At 44.3% G+C, this 20038-nt stretch overlaps 1 protein-coding gene across 1 annotated transcript in view; it reads right to left on the bottom strand.

The window, feature by feature from the left end:
* The window catches only part of SHTN1 (shootin 1), a 111974-nt gene that overhangs the window by 84990 nt on the left and 6946 nt on the right, over window positions 1-20038 (bottom strand). The window contains exon 2 of the mRNA XM_074999805.1: window positions 9187-9239. Coding sequence (XP_074855906.1) covers window positions 9187-9239 — 53 coding nt within the window. The remainder of the gene's footprint in view (window positions 1-9186; window positions 9240-20038) is intronic.

Genomic DNA, 20038 nt, shown 5'->3' with positions numbered 1-20038 from the left:
CTCCCGACCCAAAGTCTAATTGAACATACTGGCTACGTCTACACGTGCACCCAACTTCGAAATAGCTTATTTCGATGTTGCGACATCGAAATAGGCTATTTCGATGAATAACGTCTACACGTCCTCCAGGGCTGGCAACGTCGATGTTCAACTTCGACGTTGCTCAGCCCAACATCGAAATAGGCACAGCGAGGGAATGTCTACACGCCAAAGTAGCACACATCGAAATAAGGGAGCCAGGCACAGCTGCAGACAGGGTCACGGGGCGGACTCAACAGCAAGTCGCTCCCTTAAAGGGCCCCTCCCAGACACACTTTCATTAAACAGTGCAAGATACACAGAGCCAACAACTAGTTGCAGACCCTGTATATGCAGCACGGACCCCCAGCTGCAGCAGCAGCAGCCAGAAGCCCTGGGCTAAGGGCTGCTGCCCACGGTGACCACAGAGCCCCGCAAGGGCTGGAGAGAGAGTATCTCTCAACCCCCCAGCTGATGGCCGCCATGGAGGACCCCGCTATTTCGATGTTGCGGGACGCGGATCGTCTACACGTCCCTACTTCGATGTTGAACGTCGAAGTAGGGCGCTATTCCCATCCCCTCATGGGGTTAGCGACTTCGACGTCTCGCCGCCTAACGTCGAAGTTAACTTCGAAATAGCGCCCAACACGTGTAGACGTGACGGGCGCTATTTCGAAGTTACTGCCGCTACTTCGAAGTAGCGTGCACGTGTAGACGCAGCCACTATGGCTATGTCTACACTAGCCCCAAACTGCGAAATGGCCATGCAAATGGCCATTTCGAAGTTTACTAATGAAGCGCTGAAATACATATTCAGCGCCTCATTAGCATGCGGGTGGCCACAGCACTTCAAAATTGACGCGGCTCGTCCAGACGGGGCTCCTTTTCAAAAGGACCCCACCTACTTCAAAATCCCCTTATTCCTATGAGCAGATGGGAATAAGGGGACTTCGAAGTAGGTGGGGTCCTTTCAAAAAGGAGCTCCATCTGGACGAGCCGCGTCAATTTCGACGTGCCGCAGCCGCCCGCTTGCTAATGAGGCGCTGAATATGTATTTCAGCGATTCATTAGTAAACTTTGAAATGGCCATTTGCATGGCCATTTCGAAGTTTGGGGCTAGTGTAGACATGGCCTTTGTAGATCAATCCATCCCATTGCTTAAGATGAGAGAAAAAGCCTATCTGCATTTACTTGCTAATCATAATTTCAACAAACAAATCAACTTCATGTTTAAAAGAAGAAAACAATAGTTAAGGACATCAAATCTAAAACTGCCAGTTGCTCCCAAAACTGCTACTCTTTTCTGTGTTAGCCAAACATAAACCACAATAACCTCATTGAAAGAGAAACTTTAAAAGTACAGTACATATTTTATGGTCATATCAATAACCACAGTGATTGGCATCAAATGCAAGAACACACGTACACAGCATTACCCTTAATTTGAAAAGTGTATCACTGATTTTAAATACATATATTTTTGTGAAACAACAGTTGTATGTACTTTATCAAACCTTTCGCTGTCAGGATTAACTAACAGTTGTCATTTAACAATAGCCCATAAAGGAGAAATGTTTGGATATCAAAATCAAATCATACACTTAAGAAATCATCAATACCCATAAGTCAGCGTGTTATGGCTTCACTGCTGTGGTAAAATATGAATTTACAACAGATGTGTTTATGTCAGTAGTGTAATATTTATAATGAAATTTACTTGGATTTTTGCTACGTAATGCAGCAAGTCATTATGTTCTTATACACTTGTTGCTTAGCACTCGGTCAGAATTTCTAAGCAAACAAACAGAAATCTGTTGTTATTTTTAAGAATTAGATCATTTTAGTTCAGTTTTACTGAATTAGTTTTATGTTAATTTCTCTCCAGGACCTGAGCTTTTAAGAGCTGGTACACGTACGGATCATGCACAAGAGACTTGGAAAGTGGCTAGCACTAAAGTTTAGATTTCTGCCTTCTAGTTACTCAGTTTACTAAGCAATTCTTCAGCGGTCAAGTCAGAACTGTGGAATCTCAAAGAACTTCTACTTTTCCTGAAATTTCAGTACTGCGAGCCAGTAGCCCTGCAATCTGCCAGCCAGCTTGCCATTTTTAAAGAAACGATAATTTCTAATGTAGCTGACTTCTTACAAGAGGAAATACGTGAATGCTGAAGATATCCATGCAGTATAGTTTGTGCGTGTTGGGAGAGGATGGAAAACTTCAAATGTGACCAAAGTCTTGAGTCAGCACAGCACAAAACCTGTCAACACCTATTCTACAATCCTATTCTGCACTTTGACGTATTTAAGTGGTTGCCTGCACTCACATGGAACTCCAGTGACTTAAAAGAGATTCTCCCTGGACACATGAGCCCATCAGCCAAACCACACTGGAAGTGTGGATGGAGCCATCACACAAAATCTGAGCTGCACTGCTGTCAATGGGAATTTTGAATCAATTTAAACAAAGCCATAATTTCACCATCTCAATTATCTTGCACCCACTGATGTCAATGGCAAAGCTCCCATTAACTGCAGCAGTGCAAGATCAAGATGTACATAAGAAAAGACAACTTATTTTTCACTTAAAACAAGAGGACAGTCTTCCTGAGCCATGCAGTAGACAGAATGTATTAAGCCATTCTAACTCCTCATTTAAATAATCCCAGGAGAGCATTTATCCTAAATGTCTGGACTGAAACTTTACATGCTCGCCGTACAGTGAATTAAGCCACTTTCCCTTCACAACCAAACATTCCTTTTCTCTTTACATGGGCTTTTTATGAAGAACTTTGAAATGTTGCAAGTTTAGCAAAAATATCACATTAAAAATTAAGTATTGTCCAAGACAAAAATCACATGCCACTTGCCACATTTACCATACAGAAAAAGAGGCATCTCATCAACATAGGGATCCTTCTTTGTTTCTAGATAGACGGTTGCTAATAGGAGATTCATTTTCAAACAGGCAAGTAATTAGTCTCCTTTTCCCACTGCAGCACCATGTGCCATTTGGTCTCAAAGAAACTGCGTATGTACAACAAACACAATGAAAATGTGGATGCTGTTTCCTCCTTTTTACAGCAACTGTTTTTGCTGACATTATAATGCCCCAAATTAACAACCCCTACTCTGTGAAACCCATACAAGGAAAGAAAACGAACAATACCAAACAGTATCTGAGCTACTGTATTACATACACTGTTTCCTGAAAGACATATGTTTCACTCCCACTGTCAGGGTGATAAAACACTTCCAATGCTGATACACAAAAGTAGTTTCTATGCAATTATCTATGGTGAGTATTCATAAATATTTATTAAATTCCCTGATTTTGAATATTCTGGAGCTGCATATTAAGTACCTGCCATTGGAGGGAGAGGGCATTCATATGACCATTAGTTACCTTGACATTTTCAGTTCTATTTTGTTTCTGGAGTTTTAAATAAAAAAGTGACCCAAAGAAGAATATAATCAGGATTGTGCCTTTTTTGACTCCATTAAAGTGGCTTGAAAAGATTTTTTTTTGGAGAAAAATGGGGGGCAGGATTATTTGGTTTGCCTTATAATATTAGGAACGTCAGTCTTATTTTGCTGGATAAGTCATTGAAGATCTTAATGTTGATTGCGTGCTTCTTTGCACCTTAGCAGGATGATAGAGGAGGAACTGTCAATTTTCTGACTAATATATTTTCTCCGGCTACTTGGGTGCTTGAGTTTTAAAATGATGTTCCACCCCCGGCTTCCAAAAAAAAAAAAAAATTGGGGGGGCATGTTTACATAACTTGATTTAAAACCACTTCCTCTCAGATTTTCCCTGATGTCTCTCGTCTTGTTCTTCACAGAATCTTCCAGGGGAAAACAGGATAGACAAGACCTTAATTTCTAATGCAAAAACAAGCAGCAAAAAGACTTTGAAGTCTTTAAGGCCTTCTTTCTCCATTACCCTGCATTAGAGATATACAAAGGGCACAGATCTATTTTCATTTTCTTTTCAAGTTACTTTTGAACCAAGCTGAACTCTGCTTGAATTTCTACTGTATACCAAATTCCATTTTCCTAGAAAGAAAAATATCTGGCATGGCATCTCCCACATTCATAAAAACATACATTTTCAGCTAGGGAAAATGGCCAATAAAACGACCAATAAATGGTAGAAGCACATACAAAGTATTAAGTTCTTACATGGAGCTCTGCACAGATAGTGCTCAAAGCAAAGTGGTTATCCGTCATTACCTCCATTGTACAAATAGGCAGAAATGAAGAATTTTCTCAAGGTGACACAGTAAGGCTGCGTCTACACTACAGCTCCCTTTTGAGAGGACAGCTTTCAAAACTTAACGTCGAAAGGCAGCCTTTCGAAAGAGAAAGTCCACATAGGCAAACAGAGACCTAAGTTTTGACCCACCCTTTCAAATGGCCCCCACCGCACTTTCGAAAGCATGTCCACACGTCCCAGGGTGCTCTTTCGAAAGTACAGGGGCAGGAAGTGCCGCAGGCAGGGAGGCATGGCAGATGAGCCCCTCCAGGGCCGCTGCCTGCCATACCTTCAAAGGGCTCCCCACCCCAAGGCTCAGCCTGCACATGCTGAGAGCCAGCAACCTGTCCCCAGGCATGCAGACCAATGGAAAGCAGAGGAGGCACCTCGGACCCCCCTGGGCCCCGAGCAGCTCACCACCACCACCACCCCCACTGAGGCTATGGCTGGTGGAGTGGCCGCAGTTCTGCTTGCCATGCATCAGTGGCTCAGGGTGGCCACTCTACTAACCCCGCTCCTGGAAGCCATCCTCAGCGCTCAATGTCCCCACCCAGTCCCCCGCCACTTGTGGGACTTCCCCACAAGCAGCGATTTGTGGGACCGGCTGGTGCTGGAGGACTGGGGCGACAACCAGTAGCTACAGAACTTCAGGATGACCAAGGGGACATTCCTGGAGCTGTGAAACTGACTCGCTCCAGCCCTCCAACGCTCACGAGGCAGGCGCTCCCACTCCAGAAAAGGGTAGCCATCGCCCTCTGGAAACTGGTCACCCTGGACAGTCACTGATCAGCCAGCCACCCATTCAGGGTGGGCAGGGCCACCGCTGGGGCCATCCTCAACAAGGTAAGCTATGCCTGTGTCACACGCCCACCACATGCAGGGGCCAGGGGGCACTGTTGGGGACCAGTGACAAGGACAGAAGTGGGTACAGAGGCCTCAGGGAGGCCTGCCCTGCAGGGGCCAGGGTGGGGCCAGGTGGGCACACTGCACCCCACCCCATACTCACGAGCAACATTCCCCACTCCACATGCCCTGCAGGTCATCTGGGCCATCAACAGGGTCCTCCCGTGGCAGCTGATCTGAGTCAGGGACCTGGAAGACGTTATCCAGGGGTTCGACAAGTTGGGCTTCCTGAACTGCTTTGGGGCCCTGGATGGCACACACGTGGCCATCCAGGCCCCAGAGCACAGCAGCGGGGCCTATGTAAACCACAAGGGCTACCGCTCCGTGGTCCTGCAGGCGCTCGTCGATGCCAACAGTTGCTTCAGCACCTCTGCGTGGGCTGGTCTGGCCATGCCCATGATGCCAGGGTGTTCTGGAACATGGGGCTGGGCCGCCACATGGCCGAGGGGACCTTTATCCTCCTATGGGAGCTCCCCGTCATGGACACTACGATGCTGCCCTGAATCGTGGCAGACATGGCCTACCCCCTGCAGGTCTGGCTGATGAGGCCATATGTGGGAAACATGCAGCCTACCTAGGACATTTTTAATGAGAAGCTGAACTGGGCCCACAATACAGTTGAGGGGGCCTGCCGCTTCGGAGCTTGGCTCACCTCCTGGGAGGGCTCCCTGCTGTTCCTGGGGGGCCCCTCAGGTGGGTGGGGGTCTGGGTGGTTGGCCAGGGGGCCAGGAAGGGCAAGGGGCTGGCTGAGGTGTTACAGGAGCTAGAGAGCTAGAAAGCAGCATGGGCTCCCTGCCGCCTGCACACTCCCAAGCTTCCCACCTGAGGCTTGTAGGAGCCTGCATCTTTAAATGGAGCCAGATGCCAGAGCAATAAAGCTCCACTTACGCTGAGAGCAACGCCACCGCCTGCCAGCTGATCGCCACCATGGAAGACTCCCTCTTTCGAAATAGCCCTCTGCAGAGCGTGTACACTTGCTCTCTTTTGTAACAATCTTTCGAAGTGGGCCACTCTTTCCACCGTGGGAATGGAGGACGAACTTCAATGGAACACCCCCATTCTTTTGATGTTACTTTAGAAAGATCGGGGGTGGGGGGGGGGTAGATGCTCTGCAGGTTATTTTGAAAGAAGGCCGTCTTCTAACCTCGATTTCAAATGCACTTGGCCTAAGAGAATGTCACAGCAAAGAACAGCAACCAGAACTCCTAACTTCAAGTTCTATGCTGCACAGACCACACTTCCCACTATTCATGCTATGGGTTTGATTCAGCAAAGGCCAGCACATGTTGATCTTAATCCTGCAAAGAATGTAAGTTCTCACATAACTAAGCATATAAGAATTCTATTGAAATAAAGTTAAAAGTGTTTAGGTTGTTTACAGGACCAAGGCCACAATGCTCAGCACTAGAGCTAGACAAAAGAAAACACTCAGCAAAACCTAAATTATTCTTTTTATTTGAATTTTTGGGGGAAAACATTTATTTTTTTTTTTTACCAAAAAATAAAAATAAATTTTTTTGTTTGTGGAAAAGGAGGAGGAAAAGCTTTGACAAGAAATGTTGATCAGTCTTGCTGGAAGCTTCAAGAAGGCAGATACAACCTGCTCTCCTAGACTGCAGGATAAATCTCTGCATCACCAGAGTCATGGGGGTTGAGTGTGGGAGACGTAGCTTGAGAGCAAAAGAAGGAACAGGAGGGAAAAATTAGAAAAACTAGCTGGGAAAGAGAGATGTATTTTGTCAGGGGAGCAGGAGACAGAAGAGAAGTGCATTCAGCACAACAGAATGCAGAAGTGAGTCAAACCTCTACAGATTTTGCTGAATGTGAGTGGGGAAACCAGTTTTGAGTTTCTTTTACTAGTCTCTCCATTACCATTTTGCACCATACTTGCAACAGTTGCAACCATATTCCCTGAAAGCTGAGTGCTTGGGTAGCCTCCAGGAGAGATTCAAATGCCTCCCAGCTGATTAGCAGAGTGCCCACCCACAGCCAGCACATCTCCACATCCCTTGGAGCACATAATAAAATTTATTCTGCACGTGGATAGAAAAAAATGGAGGGAACTGCAATGTATTTCGAAGAGTGAGATCAGAAGCATCCATATAGCAACTTTCTTCAAGAAGCAAATATTATCTTACATGCACTAACTGCCAGTGTGGACTGGAAAACTAAAACACATTGATCTAGAAGAGGGATAACATTTACTGTTTGCCCACAATGCTCCTGTCCTCCAGAAGGACACTTCCCATACACTTTCTTTTATTGCAAATATCAACAAAATTACTTCCTCATTGACACAGTACGTTTAATGAATGGGAGCAGCAGCACCACGCTTCGCTTCACTTTATGGAATCAGGTCTCTCCAACTCCACAGTCAGCTATTTGTCCACGGTGTTGTAAGCACTTCTGCAGAAGTCTGGGAAGAAAGGGTAAGGGGTTGTGGTCTATCAGGCCTGTAGTGATTATTTGGACCCATTAGCCCAGTGCAGGGTTGGTACACCATGTGACAGGGTGCATCTACACAGACCAGGTACTGAGCTTCCCATCAGGGTACAACATATTTGGGGTAGCGAGAATCACCCCAACACTCTATAAATAAACACAGGCTGGAGCTTGGGTTCTGAAGTCTAGGGAGACAGATAGGCTTCAGAGCCCAAGCATCAAATGTGATACACTCCAAGTCACTAGCTGAGATTTCAAAACTAACTTGGGGATTTAGCAACAACTGCCATTGAAAGGCTGCAGAATCATCAGTTGATTTCAATGGAAGAAGCACGGCTAACCCCCTACGGGGATTTCCAGTGATTCAGAGATCCCCATGGCTTTACTTCTTACTTCAAGACATTGGCGTCCAATAGAAATTTAAGAATCGCCAGAGCTCCCCTCCCCAACGCAAACTGCCAGCGACTCACCAGAGCCATTACTGCTGCTAGAACCACCACTGCACAAACCACCCCACAGCTGGAGCTGTGTGGGCTGCGCCTGGAGCTGTGCTGCAGGCCACAGCCACTGAAGCCTGCATCTCCAAGGCAGAGCCACAAGAGAAGATACCACCACCATCCGTTTGTCCCAAGTGGTGGGGCGCCTGAGCAGAGCAGGCGCTCCACATGTGGAGCTCTAAGGAGCTGCAGATCACCATACTGCGGTCTCCAGTTCACCACGTAGGGAACAGAAAGCGTATTGAACACCGCAGCTATAAGAAGTCCAGTCCTGCAGCTCTAACTTGTCTATAGGCCATGGGTTTTTTTGTGCCGGTACTGAAAACTGGCACCTCAGCAGCTCCAGCCATGAGATTGGTTGTGGGGGGAGGGCAGGGAGCCAGCTGAGTACCACTTCCTACATTACTTGTTGAAAAAAAAAAAAAAGAAGAAGAAGAAGTACCATCTATATGAATTCCAGGGGAATTTCAACTTCATCCATGTCTATGGGATCGCTCTCATCTATAATCTTTAGCTCCATTAAAATGAACTAAAAATCTGGAGGGAACACTGATTTAAAATGCAGTTTTAAACTGCATTCCTACATTCACGAGATGTTTTTAGAGTTTTTAAAAAAAATATGCATTTCATAAAATGGTTCTGACAAATGAGATTCATACCTGGGGTAAGCAAGTCTTCCTGAAGTACTTCTGAATGGTTTACTTCACACTTAAACCTCTTTTACACAGGATGCTGCTGAACACAACATTAAAAGCATGTACAAAATTTTCTAATGTACACAAGGCTAGGCTGTGTGATTGTTGAGATTTAAATTTATAATTCATGTATGGGAGGCATAAGGCCAAGAAAGATCGAGCTGCTACTTCCTTGAGGAAGGTGTCTCTCTCACACAGGAATTATACACATTTCTGTATGTTATTCTTCACCTTTGGTTAGTACAGTTAATTTTTAGTTGCTACAAGAGACAACAAAAAGCCTCTCAGTATACTTTGACTCAGCTGAAGTCAGTGGACAAAATCTTCCAATATCTAGTACATTAAGTGTTAAGGAAACATATTGCAGAGTACAAACCTCTTCTTTCGTTTTCTGGTTTGCTGCTCTAAGATCTTCATATTCACCAATAGCTGCAAAAGAGAATACAATCCAATATTAACATAGTATAGTAGTATTCTTGTGAGCTGCTCCATTAACAAAAATCACACTGATTTTCACATTCATTCAGACTGCGGCAACCCCAAAACCACAGTGTGTGCACGGAGCTACCGAGAGCTTTCAAGGAGAAAAAGCAGAAAACCACTAAAGAGATGACCACAAACCACAGACAAACTCACCATATATCTGCAGCTGTGACAGATAATGGGAAAATATGCACACAGAGATAACAGAGTAATAAAATTAAGTTCTCTCTGAGGGAACTTAAAAATCAATTAGCTAATATTCTGTTTATATATATAAAAAATTTCTAAGTTTGTTTTATGATCCTGAAAGAAGAGGTTTGTAATTTCAGGAGACCAGAGCCAAAAATGTGAAAATGAAGGTTCTTTTTGTCTTCATAAGTCTAGCTCCTTGGAAGATGCTCACAGTTTCTAGGTATATTTAAAGATAATGCAAACTCAGTTTGTAGGATTTAAAATGACTGGGGATACAAACTGGTTTTAAGCCTGGAATTCCTACTGTATTCCATCCTACTGTTGTTTCAGCCTTCGACAGGGCATATCGACCCCACAGTGGGTATGGCAAGAGTTAACCCTGCTCTCCTAGCTGAGGAGGCCCTGCCTCCTCAGCTGTGCTGGGCATGCTCCAGCTGGAGGCCAGGTATAAAGCAGCTCAATCTGGCCTGACTGCCAGTGGGGAAGGACTGCCGGAATACCAAGATGCTCATACCAGACGGGAGGAGACCAGTGCTGACAACCCAACCTGGGATGCCTCCAGGAGGGGAGAGATGGAGAGCCCAGTGACAGAGAGGCACAGAGAGTCAGGTTCAAGTTAACCCAGAAGAGTTTTTCAGGGAATAGTAGCAGCAGCAGCAGCAGCCTTGGCATGTTTCAGTGGGAACTCCACCTATGACAGGGTGAGACTGGGTTCCCTTATACTCTGACCATCCCCACTGCCAATGTGGTAGTTCTGCACTCTTTGCTATTGACTCTGGCCCTAAGACTGTGCTGCCTTGAGAAGGAGGGGCTTTGCTAGGGACTCTGACTGCCAGACTATACTGTCCCATAGTTGGGACTATGGTGAGCATCCAGACAATCACCTGATAGTGAGCCCAACCACAGGGCTACAGAGTACCAAGTTCCCACCCCAAGGGTGACCAGCATATCAACTACGCAACACAGCCCCACACACAAATAAATCAAAAACTGCCAAACCATAATCCTTTTTTGTTAGGAAGTTGCCTCTTTTCCCTGTTTTAATACACCCAACACAGATTCAGAAGAGCCATTTCATATCAAGACCTTTATTAACATTATATGGATGAGGGCTGTCAGAGTGCACACACTCACCCTTTTTCTAAAATCTTTAAGTGAAGAGTTCTGAACAAATCTCTTCCTAAGGTAAATCAACAGTACAAGCTTTCTTTAGAAGTGACTTCACAAAAGTTTAAACAAGTGGATCTATGCCATGAACCCAGATTCCTGGTTAGAGTGGAATGAGGAGGGCACATACATGTCCCATGAAAGTGGCAACAATCTTTTTCTTGTGGAACCTTCATGCATGTTTTCGTTTTGTAAACATCAAGTCCATACACTATCTATTTGAATACCAAACAAAGCTGAGTGTCATGCTCATATCAAATTAGCTAGAATCAGATTTCTACAAGATTTGCTTACCACTAAAATTCCACAAGTGACTGACAAATTACCTATCTTTCAACAATTTACTGGGTAAACTCATGACAATAATACAGGTTGAAATTCTCTAATCTGGATTCTCTTGTCTGGCAACATCCATAATCCATCATGACTTTAGTTAACCAGATGACCACTTACCACGATGTGGACAAGTTTGAGTAGTCCCATAAAGTTTGTTTCCAGCCACCCACCCTGGCTCTCAGTGTTTTGTGCTGTTATTTAGTTGTAATTTACACTTACTTGGCTTCTAAGAGCCCAGTAAGCAGTGGAAGTGTTGGTAATGTGCTAGACGACATGGACATCCCGTGGTCCGGCAAATTCTCTTGTTCAAAACTGGTTAGGTCCTGAGGGTGCCAGACTAGAGAGTTTCAACTTGTAATGTTTAACTCTTGTTTAAAGTCCTGTATGGATATTAATTACAGGCAGGAAGAGAAAGGATTCTTCATGGAGAATAGTATGATTTGCCCAAGCCCTCACAGTGAGTCAGTGGCAGAACCAGGATTTTATTCTAATTTATTAAGGTTCTTATACTAGACCCACCACTATGGTTCCTGAGCTCTTCAAGGCTGTGTCTACACTACAAAAATTTTAATAGAGTGTCTAAGCAACTTTGAAGTTGAGCATCTACATACACCCTATTTCGAAGTTAAACTTCAAAGTAAGGGAACAACAAGAAGTCTTGTGGCACCTTATAGACTAACAGATATTTTGGAGCAGCTATTATGCCATTATGCTCCAAAATATCTGTTAGTCTATAAGATGCCACAAGACTTCTTGTTGTCCTCGAAGCAACAGACTAATACGGCTACCTCTCTGATACTGATATTCAAAGTAAGGGAAAATGCACGTAGCCTCTCTGTTGGCTACTTCGCTGTAGTGCCTAACTTTGAAATTAACTTCGAAGTTAGTTCCTAGTGTAGACTCACCCCAAGAGTTCCTGGCTCCCAGCTCAGTGCTAATTCATCCCTATTATACCAAAAGTGAATTACTATATAGTAGAACAACTAGTCTGCACAAAGAAACCAGTGCTCTCATCCCAGTAAATTGCCACACCAGGAACAACTGTGACCAGAAGAGAGAAAAATTCTAGAACAGCTGGATGAAAGACTCAGCAGGGTCACAGCTGATCGTTGTACACTATCCATAGAGTAAACATTCTTTTTCAGAGTAACCACCTCACCTATAGTTCTAACACATAGGGACATATCCCACTTCTCACAGATAGTGTCATTCTGCTTTCAGTTATACTAATAAAATTCAGGATTAACTATTTAAGTCAATGGATTTCAGTTACTGTAAAAATCAATGAGAGCAGAATGGTGCCCACTATTCCTGATTAACTGTTTGAAAACTCAGGAACTTGACGCTTTTGTTCAAGTCTGCAAAAATGCCATCAGATCACCCAAAGTGTGATGATTTGCTGGGCCACCTACTGAAAATACTACCCTCAATGGTATTATTATTATTAATTAAAATCTTCAAAGCCCATTGTTAACTGACACTATGTTCACTGGGTCCCAAATTTCAATTGTTCATAAAGTGTCCTCCCCAGAAACTTGTCTAAGTGAGGTCTGAGATGGCGCACTCATGCAAACAAGATCAGTTTCAAAGGGATAGCTGTGTTATTCTGTAGCTTCACAAACAACAAGCAGTCATGTAGCACCTTAGAGACTAACAATTGTATTAGGTCATAAGCTTTCATAGTTAAGACCCACTGCTTCCAATGACTGAAGTAGAAAAAAATAGAATCCAGAGTTTACATAGCAGGGAGGGAAGGGAATGGAAAGGAGGGAGGGAGGGAGGGAGGGGTTACGCATCATGAGTATGACCAGTTGATGAAGCAAATTAAGTAGGATGTGTCCCATTTCTACAGATATCAAAGGTGAGGAAATTGCCCTCATAATGCATGAGAAAGTTGAGATCCCTGTTAAGGCTGAGGTTAAATGTGTCAGATCTGTGAATGAATTCCAATTCAGATGCCCTCCTCTGTAACCTTGTGTAAAATTCCTTTGTAAAAGAACAGCTCCTTTTAAGTCCACTACTGAATGTTCAGGGAGGTTAAGATGTTCCCCGCCCCAGGTTTCTTTGTGTGTTCTAATTCATGAAAATATAAATGTAGAGTCCCTGTTCTGAGGATACTGAAGTTAAATGTGAGTTTTCCCTGAAGCTGAATCTGCTAACAGCAGAGCAGTATTTCATACTAATTTATTACACAATGCTGAAAGTGGATTTACTACTGGAACAATGTCATAAAAGCAGAAGTATGCAATGATGAATTTGCTTTACAGTGAATATTACAGACACGCCTATGCACATTACATAAAGTGCTCTAGTGGTTCTCTAGATCATCCTTTTTGGCATTTGCATATAACTTTTTGAATAGTGACAGAGAGATAGCCATGTTAGTCCATATTCTACAAAAACAAAAAAGCAGTCATGTTGCTCTTTAAAGACTAACAAAATTATTCATTGGGTGACGAGCTTTCGTGGGAAAGACCCACTTCTTCAGTGGGTCTGTCCCATGAAAGCTCATCACCTAGTAAATTATTTTGTTAGTCTTTAAAGTGCTACATGACTGCTTTTTTTTGTCTTGATAACTTTTTGAAATGCTCATCTTTTGGGCCAAAAATTCACATGCTTAATTTCAGCCTACAGGTGTAATATTTTCACATTGAGCAAATTCCATTCAGTTGATTTTGAATAGGTGACAAATCCCCATTTTAATTTTAAGATTCTCCTTATCCAACTGATGGACAGTCTGCAGTTTTCTAGGTCAAAGTCTTTCTTGACCATGCAGGGTGGGGGCAGGGGAAGGAAGTGGCTATAAATTCACTTTTATGTGTGAGTGATAACTTCTGCTAGTACCATTTACCGTAATAGCCAATGTCACTAAGGACTGAAGGTTCCCCTTGCAGAGTTACATCCTCAGCTGGTGAAAATCAGCACGGTTCCACTAACTTCTGAGAGCCTACATGCAATTACGTCAAGTAAGGATCTCTTCCTGTATAGCCCACATAATCTGACATGCTCCTAAATCTTCAGAAGGGGGAAGCCTCTCTCTACTTCCAAGTACACCTGAATGCTTAGAAGATAGAAAATGCAACAGTTACAGTGGTATCAACTTTAATTCTACCACCTTTTAAATAGGCATAATGATTCAGTCTTTAGCTACCTAATGCCTCCAAAATATTATATTTTTTCTTGCAATCTTTAGATGCACTAACGCAAGTTACTCCATGAATGGCAGACAAACACCATATAGAACACACATAGTAAAATGTACTTAGACAATAGTTCTAATACAGGAAAGCAATATTTGTTGATGTACTCAAACATGTTCAACCCTAACTCCTTCAATATCTAAGAGTTCAGTCCTAGTCATCCAACAGAGTCACTAGCAACTTTGATAGCTGGACCTTACAGGATTGACTCCTACCTCACTATTAGCAGTATTTCATTTGTTTAACCTCTCTCTAAATATTTAATTAGTACTTTATACAAAAAGACGTGTCCATGTAGGAAACACATACATTCCATCAACTCACAAAAAAATTCAATTTCTTGCTTATCTGATTGTGAAGTTTGTATTATACCGAAAGTTACAAATTATCAGGGTACAAGTACAAAAAATTATTGCATGAAATTAAACAAAAACATATTCTACAATATTAACAATGCCAGTGAAAGCAACATTTGATCTTTAAGGATGTGGCATATGAAAAACAAGGCAGCTACAGTTAGACACAATAAAACAGGAATCATAAGCCGTATATACAACTTATAGAATTCCTCTGAGTGACAGATTGCAAGACATACCACTGAACAACAGACAGTGTCAAATACAAAGAAAAACAAATATCCTATTTAAGGGCACTGTGCATGTACAATCATAAATCACAAAGGACATTACACTGGAAGTCTAAGCCAATGAGAATCTTTCAGTAGGGTAAATATACAATTATATTACTGTACATATAAAAATGTACTGAAACTGCTAAGTTTGCTAAAGTGCACAGGATTACCAATTTAAAGATACATCAGCAAGCTTTCATGCTGGCATTTGCATCCTTAATTGCCTTTGCACCCTTACATTCCTTTAATATAATGTTGACATGTAATTTTCTAGATTTATTAAAAAAAAGCAAACAAGCAGAAATTCTATCATGTAAAACCCTATTAACTGCCCCCTGTTCATCAGCAGAGTCAGAACCTCTAGGTCCATACAACAGACCTCTGCCATGTGAACTAACAGTAACTGATAACAAGAGCAAGCTGATGCCTTCTGCGCAGGCCAGCACTGGCAAAGAGGTGGGATATTTTGCCAGTGGGTTTTATAGCTATTTGCTGACAGAAGTAGAATACAGAGACGCAGGAATCCTGGGTACTATTCCAATTTAAGAGGAGCGTGCTCAAACAGTTAGATTCTTCTGCACATCCTCGCTAGCCTGCCCCAGTCTGTCCTCACCCCCGCCTCACCACCCTTTCTGAACCTGGCTTCTTGCCCATCTGAATTCAAGTCAGCCTGTTTCCCTCTTGCTGCCTGTGCTATTATGGGAAGCAACAGGAGCACAGATGATAGAGTCTCTCCTTCAGTCCCTGTGGCTGGTAACACATCAGTCCCTGATGAATGGAAGGAGCAACTACAGGAGGAGTTCTGCTCAGTCCTTGCAGCCCCCAGCATGGTGAACACAATTCCAATGAAATCTTCAGTGACTCCATCAGTCAAATTCCAACAAGTCTCTATTGAGCATGCATGAACTGCAATTTCAGAGGCTCATTAGTTCACCAGCTTCAGGTTGATTTTCACAGGGACACAAAAAACAAAAAAACAAACAAACAAAACAAAAACAAAAGCACACGAATACACACGCACCCCCCCATCTCTGAAATCATACTGACTGTACCACCCTACCCTGCCTAATTTCAAGTCTCTATTCCAGAGCATGGAGGCACTGGAGCTTTAAAATGAAATTTGTTTGAGAAGTGGGCAGGGTTTAAATGAACAAATCATGGGGTTTTTTTTCCTTACGTCATTTTGAGAAATGACTGAAAAAATTTTGCTGAAATTTTCCAAAAATTCAGCCTAAGGCAGATACCTGTCTGTACAATTCCATCCCAATTGTTCTAGTCTTCACAACATAATAACCAAAATAAGAGTCTAATAATGCAAACCATAGCAGACAGTACCTACACCAACTAAAATCACAACTTACAATGTTTGTGTGTTTAATGTTTCATACTTCTCAACTTGCAAACATTCAAGTAACTTCAGTGCTACATTTGTGTACATTTTTGTATTTCTATTTTAAAGAGGGTTTGAGTGACCTCCAGAGAATAGGGTTGAGTGTCCTTCCATGTCAAATCAAACAAGGATTCCACATCATCAGAATTACTGGGTTGAAACAAACAGTCCTATAGTCAGATTGTAAATAGAGCTGTCACGAAAAGTAAAGTTCCACCCATCACCTACTCCTCCAGATGAGTACCTAATCTACACCAGAAAAGGCTTGCAGCAGCTCCAGCACTCTTGCCAGTATAGCTTACATTGTTTCTCTCAATGAGACAAGCCCAGTGGTAAAAGCACTATGTCTACACTAGTGATTTTGCTGGTACAGAAATGATGCTTAAATAAATAAAATCACATTCTTAAATGACATTACTCAAGCAGTAGAAATTTCATGTTTTAGGTTTCGTTTAGCCACCCACTCTGTTAACTCTCTAACTTTGATGACAAAGTAACAGCAGTGTAAATGGAGGCAAACCTAGCCCAAACCCTTCTTTTGATCAAAAGATAAAGCACTACGATGCAGTGGCTATGTCAGTTTGAATGGTACAAGACTGCATCTTCTGCAAACTGCAATCTGACTACCTGCTTTCATGACAACTCTGAGTGCCATTTAATGAAGCTACAGTTTTGGAGAATTTTTGTGAAATACCAAATATGGTATACCCAAGTAACCTATATAGCAGTGACTGAAAAAAAGACTTGAGTCATGCAATGGATAAAAGGGCTAATATGTCCCATAGATGTAAGAAAAAGGGGACAACAAAGAAAGAGGTCACATGAGCTTCATATTTGGCATTGATGTGATTCCTATGGGAATACTCTCTCTTCTGAGCTCCATACTTTATAAAGGAGCCTGGTAAATTGGAGAGTTCAGAGAAGAACTATAAGAATTATCAAAGTTTGGAAAACATGCCTTGTAGTCAGATCAAGATCCTTGAGTCTTTATTTAAACAAAGAAATTAAAGGTTGACTCAATCACAGTTTACATGTTTGTAGAACTGGAAACAGAAATTTAATGAGGATCTTTCAATCTAACAGACAATGGCACAAGATCCAATAGCTGGAAGTTGAAACTAGACAATCTCAAGATAGAAATAAAATGCAAATTTGTAACTAGTAAATGGTAATTAAGTACCAGAACATTTTGCCACGCATCAGGGTTGGGGCAGGGTATTCACCACCACTGTCAACTTTTAAAACAAGACTGTATGTTTTTCTTTAAAAAAAAGAAAGAGACAAAAAGAAAAATACAGCACAGTGTTGTACAGCAGGCCAAACTAAATGGTCACAACAGTCTTTTTTGGCTTTAGAATCTATGGATACGTCTACAAAGCAATTAAAAACCAACATTCGACCCTCAGGCTTGCAGGGTTCACGGTAATGTGCTTTTTAACTGCAATGTATGCATTTCAGGCTCTGAGTCTAGGATCCTGCAAGGTGGGAATGTCCCAGAGCTTGGGCTGTAGCCCCAGCTCAACCACCTGTACGGCACTTAAACAGCTCCTTAGCCTGACTCAGCTTGCCAGGACTAGCCCTAGGTGTCTACCTGCAGTGTAAACATACCCTGTGAATCAAAGCTTTTAGATTATCACAGACATGCTATAACTATTCAAATAACTGAATTACGTACTTTACAGGCTCAAAGTAATGAGAACAATGATCAGATTATCTAGACAGAGATTAGGGATGTTAATACTTAACCAGAAAATCTCACCCTAAATGGATCTGTTTAAACAGAGAGGGCAGAAGCACCCATCTACCAGTCACAAGTAGGGGGCTGTTCTAGCCCTGTGTGAGCTTCCACAGCTCGGAAGCACACCAGTGCAGCTGGAGAAGCCCTGGACATGCAGAGGGCTGTTCTAGCCCTGTGTGGGCTGCCACAGATGGGGAGCACACCAGTGCAGCTGGAGAACCCTGGTCAGGCAGCAGACCCGAACTGGGAATGTCACAGGTAGAGGTGCTCCACCCCAGCCAGAGCAGCCCCATCTGTGTTGGAGGGGCCACCAGCAGCCTGCCAAGCTGCTCCCCTGCCCTCTCCTTTAATCAGTTAACCAGTTAAACTTAACATTTAACCATAGGCTCTGCAGGTGGGGGAAGTGGGAACTGGCTCTGAGTGGCCCGCCCTGTTCATGAGCCACTGGGCCAGTTCCAGCAGGGCACCTGCAGGAAGCTCAGCCAGGAGTAGGGCAAGGAGGTCAGGGGCTGTTGGCGGGGGTGGAGGGGCTGCAGGAATGTCTGGCAAGGGAGTGGTGTGAGGCTGGAGTAGACGGGTGGTCACAACCTTGGTGAGGGCATCAAAGATGCCTGCCACCCAGCTCCAGGCCTCCCCCTCCATCGCCATCCACTCCCACGGGATGGTGTTTTGGTCCCGCAGAGCAGTCATGTGGGCAGAGGTGGCCTCCTCCTCCCGGTGGCACCAGCATACACCCCTGCTTTGGCACCTTGTGGGTGCCAGAAGTGGGAGTGCCCTGGCTCCCGCCATCGTCTGGAGCAGGGCTCCATGCCCATGGATGGGGCTACCCTGACTCTTGGACAGCAGGGCTGTGGAGAAACCAGGGGAGAGAGAGACAACCCATCAGTCCCCGCCCCCAAGTCTGATGGCCCAGAGGTCCTGTGGGATCCTGGGTGCTGAGGGGTCCTCGTATGGTTGGCTCACGCGCCAGGTTTGGGCCAGCCCCCAGCATTCCCTCCCTGGGAGTGCAGCCTTTGGTGCTGTCCATGGGAGCAAGTGCTGAGTGCCGCATGTGGCCCTCTCCAGGGCCCCGAAAATGCAGCCATCTGGGGCACATCTAGACTGGGGCCAGTCGCTGTATGGGCAGCACACTGCTGGCTGTGGTGGTGGCAGATGTACCCTCCCCACATCCCAGGGTGTCTGTCGTGCCTGGTACCTACCTGCAGGTCCCTCAAGGAACTCAGGGGAGGCCCTTCTGGAGCTACAAGGCACAAGGACCCAGATGGTAGGGCCATCACTAGGATCCCATCTGTCAACCCCCATCTTCAGATATCAGTCCAGCTTGTGGGCAGTAGCTTGTCGGAGGGTCCCAGCTGCTCCTCCAGCTTTGGCTGGGGCTATGGCTCAGGCTCTGCAGTATCCAGCACTGTCACAGGAGGCTGCTTCCTTGGGCCCAAGGAGGCAATGCAGGTTTCTATAGTGGGGGACAGTCGGAGGGCAGTACCTGCAAGCGGCTGGCCACATCCACAGGCCAGCCAGTAGGCCTGCCGCAACTCCTTCACTTTTGAGCTTACCTGGTTGGCACTACAGGGGTGGAAGTGCTCAGGCTGGTGGACTAACAGCCAAATGCCACGGCGTTTCTGCACCAGCCAGTGGTCTGGAGGACGATCTCCTCATCCTCCACAGTCTGAGGTGGTCTTTCACCTTGGTCTTATTCCATGAGGCCCTCTTTTCTGAGCCCTGATTGGGCTCCTGGGAGCGCTCCACCAGCTTGGAGGAGGGCTCCTGGGGGCACAGGGGTCCTGGCCACTGGCCATAGGGGCATCATGTGGTTTGTGGGTGGGCTGGAGGACATGCTGTCACAGGGTCATGCCTTTGCTGCTGCTAGCACACTCTCAGCTTCCTGTCACAGGGTTTCTGGGTCTCCGCGTCTTTAAACGTGGCCAGATGCAGAGACCATAGAGCCCTGATGGTGCTGCCAGGGGTGACTCCGTGCTCCAGCTGGCTGATGTCATGGAGTACTGCTTTCAAAAGAGTGGCCCACAGAACATCTACACACATTTTCTTTCAAAAGAGTCTTTTGAAAGGAGGTGCACTTCCTGAAACTGAGTA

The sequence above is a fragment of the Carettochelys insculpta genome, chromosome 7 (assembly GCF_033958435.1).
Source record: "Carettochelys insculpta isolate YL-2023 chromosome 7, ASM3395843v1, whole genome shotgun sequence".
Taxonomy (NCBI): Eukaryota; Metazoa; Chordata; order Testudines; family Carettochelyidae; genus Carettochelys; species Carettochelys insculpta.
The sequence above is the reverse complement of the archived record's forward strand: the minus strand, read 5'-3'. Positions and strand labels throughout refer to the sequence as shown.